Raw genomic sequence first — 17,633 nt, 5'->3', positions numbered from 1 at the left:
CCAACCACAAACACAAACACAAACACAAACAATCACCTGTCAAAATTGACAGGCGGGTGTGGAGGAAGGACTGTTCGTGAAGCCCAAATGTTGCACCCATGCGAACAAAAAAAGCAGGCGAGCAGCGATGATGATGACGGGAGTGTGCTCTGCTGCGTGAGATGACGAGGGGACACGCTGCCTGGCTCACATTGGGTGCGCACAGGCAGTGCAGCCCCGGCTTTAACGTTCATTTACCTCTCGCACCGTGTTCCAAGCCAACAACTTACAAGCTACAACCTGTCACGTCTCAGCCCCTCTCTCAGCGACGTTTCCTTTTTACCTCCTCCACGCTGCCAAGATGCTCGCCTTGGGGAAATGTGTGTTTGCAACTGTGCTCGTTGCGGCTGTGGCCCTGACTGTGGCCAACGCTGCTCCTCTGCAAGCACGGCTCTCACGCAACGATGAGCCCGCCTTCTGCCGCAGCCTGGGTAAGGACATGCAGAGTTTGGAGCGCGGTTGCTGGAGAAGGTGTTCGCTGGTGCCGCGTTGACTGACCCCAATTCATTCTGTGTCGCATGTTCCCACTTCGGTGTGTATAATGAACCTGCACACGCGGCTCATTCATTCAGCTTTGTGTACACATGTCTGTGTACTTGACCCCCGTGCTTGCTTTCCACCATCCCTCAGATTGCCCACGTTTCACGGTCGTCAACCGCACGGACACGTATGAGGTCCGCCACTACAGCGCGTCCCAGTGGGCACGCACCCAAGTTGAGAGCGCAAACTACACCACCGCCACCGCCATTGGTGAGGTGTTACGTGGTCGTGCGTGCGTGACGGTTTGTCGGTTCTTGCACGACTTCAGGAGCAGCAACAACAACCCACTTTATCCCCCAATGACACACATGCACACACACACATACACACACTCACATGCATGCGCACTCACTTGCTCACTCACACATACTCACGCACATACTCACACACATACTCACTCACACAACATGCATCCAGGTTTCCAGCGCCTGTTCAGCTACATCTCTGGTGCAAACGTTGATGTGAAGCACATTCCCATGACCGCACCCGTCACGGTTCAAGTGTACCCTGGCTCTGGCCCATACTGCAAGTCCACGTTCACCGTCAGCTTCATGGTGCCGTTCGCCTTCCAGCCAAACCCACCCAAGCCCGTGAGTTAACATTCAACACGACACAACACACACATGCAGCTTGCGTGTCGCATGCCACCGCGTGTCCACCACCCCGAATGCACATCCCAACACCCCAAGCACCGAGATGGAACTCAACACGAGCATGTCTTTGCCTCATGCCGTACACAAAATGTAATCGCACATGTTCCATGCTCACGAAACGCCTTTCTCTTCCCCTCTTCCGTCCTTGGCTGTCCCTTCACCTACTCGCTGCCATGCAGGCATCGAAGGACGTGTACATTGAGTCTGAGCCCGCGCACACCACCTATGTCACCAGCTTTCCTGGATTTGCCAAGGAGAAGGACGACATCGGTCACGCCGAAGCCCTCGCCCAGGTAGAGCACAGTAATGACGAGAATCGCAGCAGCCATGGGGTTGTGCTCTGTATGCCTGGCACGCACGAGCACTCAAACCCGGTCTGGCTGTGTCGATCGGTCATTGTGTTCTCTTGCTTACCTATCAATACTCGTCAACATTCCACCAACATCACACACTCTCTCGTGCTCGTGTGTGTGTCACTCACCTCTCACACACGCACACGCACACGCGCACACAACACTGGCAACAGGCGCTGACGAAGGACAACATCGCCTTCAACTCAACGGTGTACTACACTGCCGGCTACGACAGCCCCTACCAGCTGGTGGGCAGCCTTGCACGCGTGTCGCTTTGATTGCATTGGATCTGTACTCTTGTTCACTCACGCCCATCATATCTCGCATTCTTCTTGCTTGCCGTGTGTTCACTGTCCTCTTACCTTACCAATACCACCTCGTCTCACCTCGTCTTGTCTTACATATGTTGTCACACACGACATTGCAACGCTGTATCTAGTTCAACCGCCACAACGAGGTGTGGTTCTACGCCCCGGGTGCAACCCAGGAGTAATTGAGTCATGGAAGCGTGACGGGCGCGTGGCGGGAGCGCGATGAAGCCCGCCCTCATCATCATCATCATCATTATCATCATCATCATGATGGTCATCACGGATGATTCATCCGTTGTCCTTGCATTTGTTGACACGATTTTGTTCTATCATCACCATGTTTTGTGTTATGCCTCTGACAAGCCAACATCGTGCTGTGTTGTTCATCATGGCCATCATCATGCATTTGATGTTTATCTACCGCAACAACGAATACACAGCGTGTGCTGTTGCACCTGAAGCTGACACTGGGGGCGGGGGCGGGGGCAACGTAAGGGGATGCACATGGGCACGGTGCCACACACATGCAGAAGAGAACGCGAATCAAATGAAGCACACACATACACACAGACATACATACAGACACACACACACACACGCACACGCACACATTACGTGGCAAAGTTAAAGCTGAACGCGTGCACGGAACTTGCAGGCTTGGGGCCGTCTGCGAGACAGGACGCCGTCTCCACAGCATCACCAGACCCGTTCCCACACCGCTGTTGCTGCAGTCGCTGCTCTGCACGTGCAAGCACGTCGGGCGCATGCTGCTGCAAGGCTGCGCGGAACCGGCTCGCAAGGTCGGAGGGCCCCGCATGGGTCATATGGCGGGGCACACCCGTGTCGAGGAAGGAGAGGCAGCGGTGCAAGTTGGCCGGCCCAATGTAGTTGTGCGTGATGGCAACCGTCTCCTCCGTGTTGAGGACGAGGTGCCACCAGCCGTCGGGTATGAACACGGTGTCGCCCGGGCCGCACACGCACTCGCGCACGTGCCGGCGCAGGCGCGGGTCCGCGTGGATGTCGTCGTAGTACTGCAGGAACCACGCCATGACAGAGTCTGGCTGCTCCACGCGACCCGTCTCGGGGCACACGCATACGCCAGGCGGCGCAACGTGCGGCGGAAACATCACCCACTTCTTGCGCCCATACACGACCGTGTTCCAGGCGGAGGTGTGGTTCGGGTCGACGTGGAAGTTGGTGCCTGTGCGCGCTGGCCCCGCCAGCAGCCACCGCCAGTCTGGCCGCGCCGTGCCGAGGTGGGACATCAGGTCATGCTGGAAGTGTGGCGGCGTGGTGTATGCGTGTGCGAGCGTGCTGTTCTCCTCAATGTACCGCGGCTCAAACACATACAGGGGTCGCTCGTCCTGCTGCTGCCGCGCGTACGCCATGTACTGGCCCATTGTCATGCGGTGGGACCCAGAGTACTCATCAAACGCATCAAACAGCTGCTCCTCGCTCTCGCCGGCGCTGCTGCTGCCATGATCACCATGGCCAGCGTCGCTGCTTGTGGGGCGACGGAACTGCGACGCGATGCTAACCCGCGTCCACCTTCGAAAGGCCGGCCACTCTGCAGCGGCCCCTCGGATCACCACGGGCTGCCTCCGCTGCTCATACTGTTCGTCAAACTCGCGGGCGCTGAGGGAGGCGGCGTCGCGTCGCGGTATGTTGTCGTGTACGAGCCAGTGAGGCTGGATCTTCGCCGTCACGGACAGCCATGCCTCAAAGAGGGTGTCTGATGGCACCATGCCAAACTGCAGGCCGAATAGTTGGTGTTGTTGCGTTGCAGTCGTTTCAGTTGTTGCAGTGGCCGCCGTCGTTGCCGTTGTTGCCGATGACATTGATGCCACTGGCGCTCCTGATGCCACCGTGTTACTGCTTGCTGGGGGTTCTGTGGTCTGTGTTGATGACGTCCCGTCTTGGGTGTGGTTGGACCGGCGGGTGGTGGCCAGCTGGGCGTAGGTCCGCTTCCAGGTGCCGCTGTACTCCCATTTGCCGTGCATGTTGTCCGCCTGCACCGCCTGGAGCACGAGCTGCTTCCAGAGCTCGTCCGTGCTGGCGAAGACGTAGCAGAGGCGGCTGCAGCAGGCAAAGGCAGCGAGGGACGGCGCGTCCAGTTGCGACAGCACCTCCAACACCACCTCGTCCGGCAGCACGGCAAACAGGCTGCCCAGTGAGGATCGTTCCACCACCGTCCCACTACCCAAACTCGCCATCATCGATGACACAATCCCCAGTGGATGCGGCACATACTGCACGCTCTCGTCCTCCTCCACCAGCTCCTCCACCAGCTCCTCCACCAGCTCCACTGCTTCTTCGCTTGTCTTGGCTCGCTTCTCACACGGTTCACTCATGCTGCCGTCGTGGGTTCAGGTGTGTTTGCAGGCACGTGTCTCCTGCTTGCTGGTGGTGTGCAGCCTGCGTGATTCGATGCACGTTTATTTAGGGCGCGGAAAACCCCAAAACCAAGACAAGACAAGACCAACAAGACGACAAGACAAGACCAACAAGCCGACACCAGCCAGCAGACGGACAGGGTGTGAAGCGAAAGCGATCATGCCGCCCCGCCGCAGCCGTCGCGGCAACAAAGGAGGCCGCAAGGCGGCCAAGAAAAAGGCGATCGCGGACAAGGGATCCAGCAGCTCGGACAGCAGCAAAACGGCAGGGGATGATGCGCAAGGCGTGCACGCGCTCAGCATTGATGCGTGGTCACTGATCGCGCGTCACCTCACTAAAGAGTCCTTCCCCCCTGATGGCATGAGCCCCGACGTCATAGCGCTGATGCGCCTCATGTTCACGTGCCGCTTCCTGTACGATGAGTTGCCGTGGGCCATGCCAAAGTGGTGGTTTGGCAGAAAGTTTGCCCACCGGCTGATTTGCTCCTGGATCCGACCGGCAGTTCCGTCGCACCTCACAATCAGCATGGACGCCGATGGCTTCCCCACCATTATCACTCCCACCACCACCACCAGCAAGGAGGCTGCGGAGGCTGCGGAAGCGTGGGAGGCTGGCCGCTTCTTGGCATACTCGAGACTGGGTGTCTGGTGGGGATGTTCTCACCATATGTTTTCACGCATGGCGCAGGAGTCAGAGTTTCGACGCAAGTTTGCGCTCTTTGGGCGCGTCGGTTTCTCGGATGTGGTCGACATCAAAGCATGGGTCAACAACCCAAGGCTCATGGCTCTTGATCCCCCACCCAGCAGCGACACCAGCAGCGGTGCCAAAAGTCGCGCCATCACTGCACCGCGCCCGTCACCCCTGCGCCCCGCGGAGATCACCGTACATGCCAAGTGCATGTGCGATCAAGCGAGCGACGTCCACTTCCTCTCCTTTCTTCTGCAAGCCCTGGGAGACCCCGGGTGCGGCAAGCTTGATCTGGGTATTGGGTCTTCTGGCTCCCAACCCCACGCGCCGTTTGGCAAGCTGGAGCGCTTCAGCATGCGCAACGCACACAACCTCTGCATCACTTCCTCGGAGCCCATCGACCACCTTGACCTGGACAACGTCACCACATTCAAGTGGACCTCCCCACAGGCGCAGGCGGAAATCAAGGGCTCGTTTCGCCACGTGAATGAGGTGTCCATCAGGGGCTACGCCAGCGACCGGCGCACCATCTCTGACATCAGCGCTCTGGCAGGTGTTCCCAACGTCAGCTTCGAGTTCATCACATCCCTGCCCGACCTGACTCCACTGCAGCATGCGCAGAGAGTATCGCTTGACCATGTTGGCCTGAAAAGCCTCGCCCCGCTGAAGGATGTACCGCACCTGGATATCAGGGCCTGCGATGTTGCCGCCTTTGAAGCGTTCAGCTTCACCGGCGACCGCCTTGACCTCTCCTTCGTTCATCAGGTGACTGTGATTCACGCGCAAAACGCCACGTGCGTGAATGTCCGTTCCTGCAATCGCATGGGCAGGGTTGTGCTCGGCAGCAAGAAGCTGGATACCCTCACCGTGAGGAATTGCGAGCTCCTTTCGTCTGTGGAGCTCCCCAATGCCCAGAGCGCGCGGAAGGTCGGCATCAGCGAATGCGAGGCACTGAAGGAGATTGCTTTCGCCGACATGGCACTGCTGAGCCTGGACATCTACACATGCGCCTCGCTCGCGTCCGTGCAACTGCAGCAGCTGCACAGCTTCGACACCATCTGCATCTCAAACTGCACCGGCCTCATCGACTTCGGTGTCCACGCCACGGGAGACGTGGGTCGGCTGGAGCTGTCCGTGTGTCGTGCGTTGCGTAACGTGCACATTCACGCCGAACAGGACGCATCCGCTGTCGTCTGCCACGCCTGCGGCTTCACCGAGTTCACCTGTGAGGCGTCCCGCTTGCACGAGCTGCATATTGGCAGCTGCCCCAACATTGCAGCGCTGCACATACCGCACCTGCACGGCCTGCGTGATCTCCACGTGCACGACTGCGACGCGGTGACGGCCATTGGCGTTCCCGGCTGCAACCTGACACGCCTGACCGCAGACGCGTGCCCCAAGCTGGCCTCCCTCGAGGTGCTCTCTGCCAAGGGGCGAGCGCGCCGCAGCACGCCCCGCGCCAAGAAGGCCAAGCTCACCGCCGCCAGCTCGGGCCTCAAGCTTGCGCGCTTCATCATTGACCGGTGCCCCGAGCTGACGGCCATGCCAGCTGTGGCGTCGGCGCAGGAGCTGCGACTTGGGTGCCCGCTCACCACGCCCTTCCTCGAGTCCTGCCTGCCACACGTGACGAACATTACGCTCACGGGCGCGGCGACGGCCAACGTGGTGGGGTTGCTGCACTTGGTGCCGGCTGGGGCGAAAGTCTTGTTGCTGGACATGAAGGCCAGCGACATCACCTGCACCCTCCCCGCGTGTGTGCACACAGTGAGTGCAAAGGTGTCGGGCCCGTTTGATGCATCACGCCTTGCAAACGCGGACTACATCACCCTCTCGTCGACCAGCGAGACCAAGCACGCCATCACGGGCCTGTCATCCGTGACAGGCATCGCTGACGTCACCCTTCGGTCCTGCCAGCTGCAGAAGGGCGACAGCTTGATTGACTGCGTGTCTGTGGAGCTCACTGACTGCGAAGGCGCGATTCGCGTGGACGACGCGGATTCACTCGTGGTCACTGACACCTGCCCGTCTCTGACCCTGACTGGAATTGATGACGTGCACATGGAAGTCGACGAGGTGCGCGTTGACTTTACGCGCAGGGTGTCGTCCCTGGAGGTGTATGGCGGGCGCATCGAGGACTTTGCCGGGCTGAGCGGCGTGAACAGCCTGGCCCTGAGGGAGGTTCACTTCACCAACGTCGACTCGATGCCCTACTTTGACACTCTCACCGTGGAGGACTGCACCGGCAAGCCGAGGCCACAGGGCAGATCTGCCGCGCAGGCCGATGATCGCCAGTCGCCCTGGCCCGATCTCCACTGCCATAGCAAACCCCCATCAGTGGTGCAGCGCCGGCTGAATGGGACGATGCTCCACGGCATGACGGCTGCGGAAGCATACTACGACGTCATGGAACACCCCGACTCTGACGACGATTTTGCGTATCACGGTGATGACGATGTGTGGTTTTAGTGTGTTGTGTGTGTGTTTGTGCGCGTGTTTGTGTACTTGTGTATTTGCGTGTATGCTTGTGTATTTGCGTGTATGCTTGTGTATGCTGGTGTCTTTGTTTGCGCGTGTGTATGCTGGTGTCGTTGTGTGTTCTTGTGTGCGCGTATGGACGCTGTTTTTAGGGGTGGGATGTGGATTGAGTGTTGTGGTTGAGCTTGCCTCGTTCAGTGTTAATTGCCTACACCTCCAGTTGCTCTTTCGCTGTGTTGTGCGTTGTTGCACGATGCCCCCCCCTTTCCCCCAAACATGTTGCGCCTTTCTGATGCCAGTAGCACCGTTCGCACACCAACGACAAAGAGCGCAGTGCATGCGTGTTGGGGTTGTGTTCGGTTGTAATGGCTCGCATGTTCTCCACAAGTGCCGGCAAGCAGCGCCCGCGTAGAAAAGCACCGAAAAACAGACAGACACAGACACAGACACAGACACAGACACAGACACAGACACACACATACACACACGGACACACACACAGACAGACAGACAGACACGCACAAACATGGACACAGACACAAGCAGAGCCGAACACAAGAAGAAAAAGAAAAAGAGCAAGCAAGAGGCAGTGCATTCATGCCCGACAGACCTAACGCAAATGAGGCAAGGAACGAACTGAGAAGAAGAGTGGCGAGTGAAAGGGGCAATACACGCGCAAACAAAGAGATAAACGGGGAATGAGCCATGTGTTTTGCCAAACGCAACCGCCACGGAAGCGGCACCAGCATGCACACAAACGAACACAAACAATGCCCACGATCCTTGTAACAATGAAAATATGATGTGGAATGCAATGACAAAACGCAACGTTGCATGACATGTCACAATGGTGTCAACAGTGACATGAGCACAAGCAAGCAGTGCAATGTCGAAAGTAACACGTGAACTGAGGGCAATGTGTAGCGACTTCTAAGACGATAAATGGAATAAAGCAACAGAATGGAATGGTGAACTAACGTCAAACAAAACCGAAAAGTGGCTCTCGACATGAAGCCAAACACGGACAGACAGACACACAGACAGACAGACAGACACAAAGACACACAAACAGGCAGGCAGACACACACACGCACACACACACACACACACACACACACACACACACACACACACACACACACACACACACACACACACGCACACACACACACACACACACACACGGCGGCTCAAGCCATGGCGTCCTGGTGTGGTGGCCCCGTGAGCACACAGGGGAGGCCGTACGACGCGTCGTGCAGCGCGGCAACACACTCCTCAAGCGTCGTTGCCGGCACAAACTGCTGACGCAGCACCCAGCCGTGGCTGCCGTACGAGAGGCGGTGTGACGACACATCAAAGTTGTACGAGAGGAACAGCGTAAAGTGGCTGCTGTCTGTCGGCGTAACCACAAACGTGCCATCGGGCGTGTCGTGCAGCAACGCCTTTGCAGCAGCTCGGTCGAGTCCAGGCAGCAGCCACGTGTGTGTGTCTGCCACCACCCTGCGAGGCGCCTGTGCCAGCGGGGTCGTCAGCTGGGAGGACATCTGCTCCTGGTGCGAGTGCAAGAGCGCAACCGCGCTCTGCAGGTCGTAGCACGGCTGCGACAGCGGCTTGTCGTTCATCAGAATCATGCCGCTGGCGTCCTGCGTGAACATGTGGTGCACAGTCCGTCGCGAACCAACAACAGACAGCACTGCACCAGCCCGGCTTGCACTCACCCGCCACAAGTACGTGCCCAGCGCCGATCCTGCAAGCTTCTGCTCTGCCAGCATGCGATTTGCTTCGCCAATGTAACCCGGCAGGGCGCGTGCCTGCACTCGCATGGGGTCATCATCTCCGCTCGTCAGCGGGCGGCTACGGGCCGTCGGGCGCCGGCCTGTAGCGCTGCTGTCCACGTGGTCACCACCACCACCACCGCCGCCATCGCCACCATCGCCGCTGGAGAACATGTCCAACACGCGATTGTCTGTTCGCGGCGGGCGGCGGAGTGTGCGCGAGCGCTCCGACCACGACAGCTCCTCCCCCGTTTCTTGCATCGGCAGTCCGCGCGCGACGTCGTTGGTGCTGCTGGGAGCAGAGGGGTTTGTGGGGCGGGCTGTTGGCAGGGCGCTGTACTCGTTGGTGTCCAGCGTGAGTGTTGGTTTGCGCGGGCGTGGTTGCGGACGCGGCTTGCTCCGCGGCACGTCGTACATCTCTTGGTCGTCGGTGACGGCGTCGCCGGCATCTGCTTGTTCCAGCACCATTCGTGGTTTGGGGCGCGGCGCAGCGCGCGGCGTATCGTACAGCTCCTGGTCTTCCGGTTGCTCGGCCCCATCGCCGCTGATGGTGGCACGTGACGTCATGGTTGCTGTTCTCTCCGGAAGACGGGGTGCTGATCGAGGCACATCGTACATTTCCTGATCGTCCACACCTGATTCTGCTACGGACGCTGTTGCTGTGGCAGCCTGTGCTCGCGAGGGCACACGTGGGTTGTTGCGAGGCACGTCGTACATATCACCGTCATCGCCGTTACCATTGCCATCAGCGTTGTTCACGCTGCTGCTTCGCTGACCAGGGTGCACCAGGCTGCCATAAAAGTCATCAGCTGTGACCGTGCCACGAATGCTTGCTGATTTCTCAGGCACGCGCGGCTTGCTGCGAGGCACATCGTACATTTCACCACCAACACCACCAACACTAGCATTGCTCATGCTGCCGTTTTGCTGGTCAGGATGCATGAGGCTGCCGTAGTAGTCGTCACCCAACGCCTCCGCGGCTTTGCGGATGCTTGCTGACTTCTCTGGCACGCGAGGCTTGTTGCGGGGCACATCGTACATGTCCTGACCGTCCACATCCGTTCCAGCACCAGCACCGGCATTGCTCATGGCATGGTTGCGCTGGCCAGGGTGCACCAAGCTGCCGTAGTAGTCATCAGCAGTGACAGGGGCACCACGCATGCTGCCTGCTTTGTCCGGCACACGGGGCTTGCTGCGCGGTGTATCGTACAATTCGCCATCGCCATCTGTGGACACGGCGCCTGGCAACCCGCCGTTCACCCCTTGCTGCAGCACCAGCGTCTTGCGTCCTGCCAGCACCTCCTCGGGGTGGCCTGGCACGTGGTACAGGCTTGACTCCGACACCTGCCCATCCACCATGCCGTTCACAACAGGAAGGTTCGTTGGCGTGCCGTACAAATCTCCGCCGTTTGTGGGTGGTGGTGGCGGGTACTGGCTGTGGTTGTGGTTGTAGCTCTGCTGCGCGGCGCGCTGCTTGCCAAAATTGATTTCTTGCATGGGCACCGTCGCGCCCTCGCCAGCCACAGTGTAAATGCTCTCCTGAAACGTCCCTGAGTGCTGGAAGGGAAACATGCCCCCAGATATGGACGCTGGCGCCGCTTTCGAGCGCCGACGACGCGACACGAGGACAGCAATGAGCACAATGAGAACAATGCCGCCTGCTGCAGCACCGATGATGATGGGGAGCGGGAGCCCGGCCTCCGCTTCATCGCCCGTGGAGCGCGCAGAGCTGATGGGCAAGGACGACGAGCCAGCACGGCGAATTTCAGTCAAGGTCGCAGCAACACCTTCCGCAGGGACCCACTCCAAGCTGGTGCCGTTGCGAACCCCAAACTCAACCACCGTCGATGGCTGCGCCAACAGCCCACGCCGTCCACGGATCCAAGCGTTGTCGGAGTCGCTGTAGTTGTTGTCGTTGTTGTCGCTGTCACGGCTGCTGCCACCGCTGCTTCTCCTTCTCTTCCTCCCTTGTTGTTGCTGTGGGACTGTGTTGATGTCGGTGGTGGGGCGACCGAGGGCTTTGTCGTAGACGAGAAACACCACCACAAAGTCCACATTCAGCGCCTCCTCCAGGTCGCGCTCCAGCTGCTGCACGTCGCCGCCAAAGATGGACTCCGCCGTGCCTGCAAGCACCAGCTCCACCACCTGGTCCGCCCGCTCCGGTCGCATCAGCGCCTCAACCACCACCGTCCGCACCGCGACACCCGTGTTGCCGTTCGCATCCGTCACCGCGTACTCAACCTCGTACGTCCCCGCCACGTGCACGTCAATCGCTTCGGCCCCACTCACCACCACCTGCAACGTCACGTTGCCGTCGTGCACATCCTGTGCGCTGTACCCGGCCTCCACATACCGTGTCGCATACAGCACGTGCACCTCCTCCGCGCCATACAGCGTCACCTCGGGCGGCGTCGTGTCCACCACCACCACCGCCCGCTGCACACCGACAGCGGCGTTGCCCGCCCGGTCGTGCACGCTGTACTGCAGCACATACACCGTGCCCACCTCCGCCGACGCCACAGCAGCGTCCAGCCCAAACATGTCCGCAGCTGTCGTCCCAGCTGCAGTAGTCGTTGTCGCTGTGCTGCTGCTGTTGCTGCTGTTGCTTGTGTCTGCGTTCATCGGAGTTGTGGCAGCGGTGGAAGTGGTGGGACGTGGTGCTGTTGTTGTGGATGCGTTGCGAGCAAGCGAGAGGACGTAGTTGATGGCATCTTCGCCAATACCGCCAACGTCGCCTGGCGCAACAACACCGCTCGCGTCGCGCGTCACAATGCTCACGCCAACGCACACATCCCCGCTCAGGTCGCCGTCGTGGGCGTCGGCGCGCCGCCGTCCGCCTCAACAAACGCCGCATCTGGGCCGTACTCAAGCGCCTGCACCCGATCCCCAAGCAGCTGCAGCGAGGGTGGCGTCGGGTCTGCAACCCGCACCACGCGCTCCACAAACGCCACGTTGCTCGCTGCGTCCGCCACCGTGTAGTTGATGCGGTACACGGTGCCGCTTGGCGCCCTCGACTCCACCGCGTCCATTCGAGGTGAAGACCACACGCGCGGCGACAGCGGCGGCACAAACGCGCGCGCAGACGAATACGCGCACATGGTGGGAACAACGACGCCGGCCTCCTCAAGCTGCGTCGTCGCCACCACACGCGATCGCACATCGCGGTCAACAATGTCGTATGCACGTGCAATGCCCGGCTCAACCCACGTCACGCCGTCGCCAACCGTCACGCTCAGGTTCCCGTTGACACGTAGGTCTGGCGGCGTTGTGTCGATGATGGTGATGGTGCGCGTGACGCTGGCCGTGTTGCGGGACGGGTCTGTCACCGTGTATGTGACGTTGAAGGAGACCGGGGTGGCGGTTGGCGCCGCCTCGTACCCGCCATCGTCAATCACCAGCGTCAGGTCGGCGTTGTCGTAGTACAGATCAGCCAGCGTCACGCCAGGGTCGATGTCGCTGAAGTTGCTGCCGGCCTCCACCACCAGCAGCGCGTCGCCAATGAGCTCGATGCTCGGGGCCGTGCGGTCCAGCACGTGCACGGTGCGGTTGATGGCGTCGCAGTTGCCGGCCTTGTCGCACGCGTCGTACTCCACCGTGAACACCGCGGGCACAGACGGCGGCTTGCTCAACACGTTGTTGGCGACCACCACCTCCACCCCGCGCCCAATCGCATCCTCCAGCAGGTCCGTTGCCGTTGCTCCCGCATCGACATATTCCGTCCCGGCCTCGTGCGTGATGTTGTGCTCGCCGCTGATGGTGATGGTTGGCGCCATCGTGTCCCGCACCTCAATCACATACACCACCATCGCCGTGTTGTCCGACGCATCCGTCGCCGTGTACGTGAACGTGAACTGCGTGTCGTCGTCCACAACCGAGTTGAAGGTCTGCGAACAGGGGGGTGTGTGTGTGGGTGTGGGGGGGGAATGTGAGGGTGAGGAGAAAGTGTGTGTGAGACGGGGGAATGTGAGGGTGAGGAGAAAGGGTGTGTGAGACGGGGGAATGTGAGGGTGAGGAGAAAGGGTGTGTGAGACGGGGAGTGAGAAGTGGGAGAAATGGAAGCGATGGAATGGTGCATGACGTGGTCAAGACATAGCAGCGACAAGGAAGACACAGGTACAAGGGTAAAAGAGCGACTACCCACCGGCTCTTCGTTGCGTCGCACGTCACCGCCATTGACAGCGGTGTCGAATGTATCAAATGCAGACTGGCTCGGCAAGATAAACTCTGTTGCCGCCTCGTGGATAACCACGTTGTGTTCCGACACGTTGCGGTCGCCAAAACCAATGGTGATGACCTGTGATTGGTTGGCAATGTGTGACAGGGATTGGTGAGGAAGTGAACAGACAAAAGAGTTGAATGAGAGGCGAGGAGACTCGGAGGTAAGGAGACTCGGAGGCAAGGAGGGAAGTGAGTGTCCACATAGATGAAGGCACGCAACACAATAAAAACACACTCATGTACACACACATGCACGCACCCACACATACAGACACACAGACACACAGGCACACACACACACACACATATAGACAGACACACTCACTGGGGGAAGGGTGTCGACGACGGCTGCTGTGCGTGTGGTGGGCGGCGCCTCGTTGTCGTTCGAGTCGGGTGCAGACAGCGTGTACACCACCTCGTACATGCCCAGCGTGTTCACGTTCACGTCGCTGGCATCGTATTCCAGCAGGTCGATGCCCAGTGTTCCGTCCACGCGGTCCACGATGGAAACGCCGACCGTGAAGTTGCTGCGCATCACCTCCTCCCCGGCCTCCAGCTGCAGCACTGCAGGGTCAAATGTGATGGCGGGCCCTGTCGTGTCCACGACTACCACGGTGATGGTGCGTGTTGCCGTGTTCATGTTCGCATCCGTCGCCTTGTACGTCAGCATCTGGTCAGACCGCACGGTGCCTGTGCGTGTGGTGTAGTATGCGTATTGTGTGTGTGTATGTGTGTGCGTGTGTATGTGTGTGTGTATGTGTTCGTGTGTGTATGTGTGTGTGTGTGTGCATTGTGTGTGTGTGTGAGGTAAGATCCGTGTGAGAACAAGATGCAACAAGATGCAGTGCAAACCAAGAAGCGAGTGATCAACCGCACCCAGAAGGGCACCACATCTATTCACGGCATTCACGCACTCACTCGTGTCAATATCGCCGAGGTTGGGTGGTGGCGTCTTTGTGACGGTACCGGCCGCCGTGTCTGTTGCCGTGAAGATCGGGGGATCAAAAGGCAGCCCAGCCTCAACTGTGTACGTGTTTGTGATGACGGCGTTGTTGTCTGGCCGCCGCAGCACGATGGTGGGCGGGTCGTTGTCTGCAGCATGATCCCGTGTGTGTGTGTTTGAGGATGCAGTCAGATGTGAAGCTGGGCGGCGACAGCTTCAGTGCAAGCAGGCGCAAGTCACAGTCACCAGTCCTCTTCATATGTGTGCTTTCAACAACCCCACGTGTCATTGCACAAACAATGCCTTCCATGCACAACATCGCACCCCACACCTTCGCATGTGCGGTCGGATGTTGGTGTGCAAGGCAGCACCTCCTCGAACCCGTCCTCGCATGTGGTGCAGTCTGGGCAGCTACCACGCCCCGTGTTCAGCTGGTACTTCCCATCAGGGCACGTCTTGCACGATGTGCGCTGGTGGTTGAGGAAGTTCTGGTACTTGCCTGCGGTGGCACAGACGTGCAACAATCGCGTTGTGTGTTGTGTGGTGTGTATCAGAGTGAGTGGAGCAGCAGCTGCACGGCGTCACAGCAACTATGCACCAGCACCCTCGAAAATGCCGCACATGCATTTATTTTGTCTCATTATCGCAATGGCCGAGCCAACTCACCGATATCGCAGCTCCTGCAGGACGAGTCCTTTGTCTTCGTTCCGCTGACCCAGCGCTCTCCCCGATCGCACGTGCTGTAAGCAATGCAATCTGTCGTGCACATAGTTGATACGCGACAGCCAAAGCACGTGAGAGACATTGTTAGTGTACGTGTGTGTGTGTGTGTGTAATTGTATTTGCAGAACCATGGTTGCATGGGCTGAGATGCAGTGCCACCATCACCACCCCCATGCACGCCAACAGCACAGCACATAAGGGCAGAGCAAACGCAAGGGCCTGAACATCCATTGCGCATACCCTTTTGGCCAGAGCTCTTCTGATATTTGCCAGCACCGCACGCCTTGCACTCTATTTGCCCGCGCTCATCTTGGTGCTGGCCAGGGTCACACGGCTTGCAGTCCTGCTGGTTCGTGCCATCCTGGTAGTGCCCGTAATCGCACATTGCACACAAGCGGTCGTTGCTGGCTGTCGGTTCGACGGTCACCTCATACCCCGGCCCACACGTGGACCACGAGGTACACGAGGTGTCCTTGTGCGAAGACTTGGACTGGTAGTGAACTGCACATGAGGTGAATGAGTGTGAGTGAGGGAGGAGGGAGTGAGTGAGGAGGGAGTGGGGTGAGAACGTGACAGGAAGAGTATGTGCAGGCAAAGGAGCTCCTCTGGCACACACACACACACACACACACACACACACACACACACACACACACAACACGCCGCTTCGCCTCCTGATCCCTATTGCTTACATGATCCGCAAGGCGAGCACGTTGCATCCGTTGTGGACGTTCCAGTCGCCCACTTTTTGCCTTTTCCACATGTCTTCCAGTCGTCGCAACCTGTTTGACGCAAGAAAAGGGGCAGTGGAAGCAAGTGAGTGCACGAAAGACACTTATACACACACGCGAATGAGAAGACAATGGTGCTCCGTTTGTTGATTGCACAAAGAAACGACACGCCAAGGTGGAGGAAATCACCAGCAAAGACGTGCACATGTGTGGGTGGCTGACCTGAGGCGCCGTGTCCGCTTTGGAACGTTCCAGCTCCACAGCCCTTACACGATGTGTGCTGGTGGCTGAACTCATTTTGGTACGTGCCTGGCAGGAGTTGTGGTGGTGGTGATGATGGTGAAGACAAGGGGCACATGTCATGCCATCCATGGCAGATGAAGACAAGCAATGAAGCATACCATGGTGCTGATAACACACACACACACACACACACACACACACACACACACACACACACACACACACACACACACACACACACCAACCTGGAGTGCAGCTTGAGCATGTTGCGTCTGCATCGGCTGAACCCGCTGCCCACTTCTGGCCCTGATTGCACGACGACCACGCCGAGCAGCCTGTCAACGTGCATGGACACGTGGGGAGGTGAGGGGAGGCGGAGAGGTAAGAAGAAGGAGCGGGAAGCGTAAGGAAGCAAAGTCACTGGATGAACACTCGAGGTGAGCAACTGTGCGGATGGACAGTCGCACACACGCACACAAAAGCACATATTCACACACACATTCACACATTCACAGACACACACCACACACAGACCTTGTTGTCCCGGCTGGTCTGTGAACGTGTTTCCCGTGCACGGTTTGCAGTCTGGATCAAAATGACCGCTTTGATCCTGATATGTACCTGCATGCAACGACCAGGTAGGTGGGTGGGGAATGGGAGAATGGGTTGAATGAAGTGGGGGTGAAGTGAAGGCGCTGAACAGCATACAGAAGCACTCTTGACTGTGATGCAGCATGTCTGGCAATCAGGCACACCAAAGGAGCTAAGGAGAGCATGCACCGACAGGACACTCGTGGTGTACCTGCATCGCAGTTTGCACATGTGGAAGGTGTCGTGGTTGTGCCAGTCACAAACTTCTTGCCTCGGCCACATGACGCAAACTCAATGCAACCTACAAGCATGAAGCGGTTTGCAGATGTGTGAGTGTGTGTGCGGGGATGGGGTGAGTGCAATCATGCTTTCAGCGCAGGGTGGCACAGCACAGCAGAGCACACACACACACACACACAGACACACACACACACACACACACACACCTGCTTGACCGGAGTTTGGCTGGTAGGCGTTCATGCATGTCTTGCACGTGGTCTGCATATGGTCGTTTGCATCTTGAAATGTGCCTGGAGCAGAAATAAGCAACCAGCACGCACGCCCAGTGTAGCGACATAGTGAGAAGGGGGCAGTGGTGGGTGTAGTTGCTTTTAGGGAGCGGACTTGGAAGCGCCGAGAAGATGCAATGTCACCCCAAACACCTCAAACCACGATATTGTATGTTTTATGTTCATGCTGTACCTGGGTCACACTCGGCGCAATCTGAACCGACGCACTTCTCTCCTGCTTCACAGGTTGTCGTGCACTGCGCTGACACTGCAGGGCAAGCGCAAGGTAGAGGGCACACGGAGTGAGGGCAGAGACGTGTGAGCAACCGCCTCACCTCCGAACTCGACAGTCAAAAACAACACAAACAAGGGAATGAAACGCGCGTCTCACCTTCTTGGCAGCTCATGGAAAGCAGGCAGAGGAAAGCAATCACAAGGACTCCTGTGG

General features: G+C 58.6%; 5 protein-coding genes across 5 annotated transcripts in view; 2 read left to right on the top strand and 3 right to left on the bottom strand.

Annotated features, from left to right (window-relative positions):
- Window positions 1–106: 106 nt before the first annotated feature.
- Window positions 107–2,078, top strand: PTSG_05576 (uncharacterized protein; the record flags this gene model as incomplete). The annotated part of the gene is made up of 6 exons (XM_004993387.1): window positions 107–470; window positions 670–789; window positions 997–1,169; window positions 1,412–1,525; window positions 1,759–1,833; window positions 2,025–2,078. The coding sequence occupies exons 1-6, from the start codon at window positions 341–343 to the stop codon at window positions 2,076–2,078; spliced, it is 666 nt and encodes a 221-aa protein (XP_004993444.1). The 5' UTR covers window positions 107–340.
- A 216-nt stretch (window positions 2,079–2,294) lies between these two features.
- On the bottom strand, window positions 2,295–4,321 carry PTSG_05575 (transferase). Its single transcript, XM_004993386.1, has one exon. It carries the CDS (start codon window positions 4,245–4,247, stop codon window positions 2,508–2,510), a length of 1,740 nt encoding a protein of 579 aa, XP_004993443.1. The 5' UTR covers window positions 4,248–4,321; the 3' UTR covers window positions 2,295–2,507.
- Window positions 4,322–4,353: 32 nt separating this feature from the next.
- PTSG_05574 (uncharacterized protein) lies at window positions 4,354–7,537 on the top strand. Its single transcript, XM_004993385.1, has one exon. It carries the CDS (start codon window positions 4,450–4,452, stop codon window positions 7,441–7,443), a length of 2,994 nt encoding a protein of 997 aa, XP_004993442.1. The 5' UTR covers window positions 4,354–4,449; the 3' UTR covers window positions 7,444–7,537.
- Window positions 7,538–8,642: 1,105 nt separating this feature from the next.
- PTSG_05573 (uncharacterized protein) lies at window positions 8,643–12,019 on the bottom strand (the record flags this gene model as incomplete). The annotated part of the gene is made up of 2 exons (XM_004993384.1): window positions 8,643–11,839; window positions 12,016–12,019. The coding sequence occupies 2 exons, from the start codon at window positions 12,017–12,019 to the stop codon at window positions 8,643–8,645; spliced, it is 3,201 nt and encodes a 1,066-aa protein (XP_004993441.1).
- A 1-nt stretch (window position 12,020) lies between these two features.
- Window positions 12,021–17,633, bottom strand: part of PTSG_05572 (uncharacterized protein) — a 6,045-nt gene continuing 432 nt past the window's right edge. Inside the window, exons 1-15 of the mRNA XM_004993383.1 lie at window positions 17,577–17,633; window positions 17,379–17,453; window positions 17,123–17,206; window positions 16,888–16,977; window positions 16,620–16,706; window positions 16,331–16,420; window positions 16,065–16,151; window positions 15,804–15,893; window positions 15,352–15,612; window positions 15,055–15,144; window positions 14,720–14,887; window positions 14,364–14,537; window positions 13,771–14,135; window positions 13,369–13,521; window positions 12,021–13,111 (exon numbers count right to left, since the gene is read on the bottom strand). The exon at window positions 17,577–17,633 is cut by the window's right edge and continues 432 nt beyond it. Of these exons, the coding sequence (XP_004993440.1) occupies window positions 12,026–13,111; window positions 13,369–13,521; window positions 13,771–14,135; window positions 14,364–14,537; window positions 14,720–14,887; window positions 15,055–15,144; window positions 15,352–15,612; window positions 15,804–15,893; window positions 16,065–16,151; window positions 16,331–16,420; window positions 16,620–16,706; window positions 16,888–16,977; window positions 17,123–17,206; window positions 17,379–17,453; window positions 17,577–17,633 (2,957 nt within the window). The 3' untranslated portion in view covers window positions 12,021–12,025. The remainder of the gene's footprint in view (window positions 13,112–13,368; window positions 13,522–13,770; window positions 14,136–14,363; window positions 14,538–14,719; window positions 14,888–15,054; window positions 15,145–15,351; window positions 15,613–15,803; window positions 15,894–16,064; window positions 16,152–16,330; window positions 16,421–16,619; window positions 16,707–16,887; window positions 16,978–17,122; window positions 17,207–17,378; window positions 17,454–17,576) is intronic.

Source organism: Salpingoeca rosetta, assembly GCF_000188695.1.
Source record: "Salpingoeca rosetta unplaced genomic scaffold supercont1.13, whole genome shotgun sequence".
NCBI classification, from domain to species: Eukaryota; class Choanoflagellata; order Craspedida; family Salpingoecidae; genus Salpingoeca; species Salpingoeca rosetta.
The sequence above is the reverse complement of the archived record's forward strand: the minus strand, read 5'-3'. Positions and strand labels throughout refer to the sequence as shown.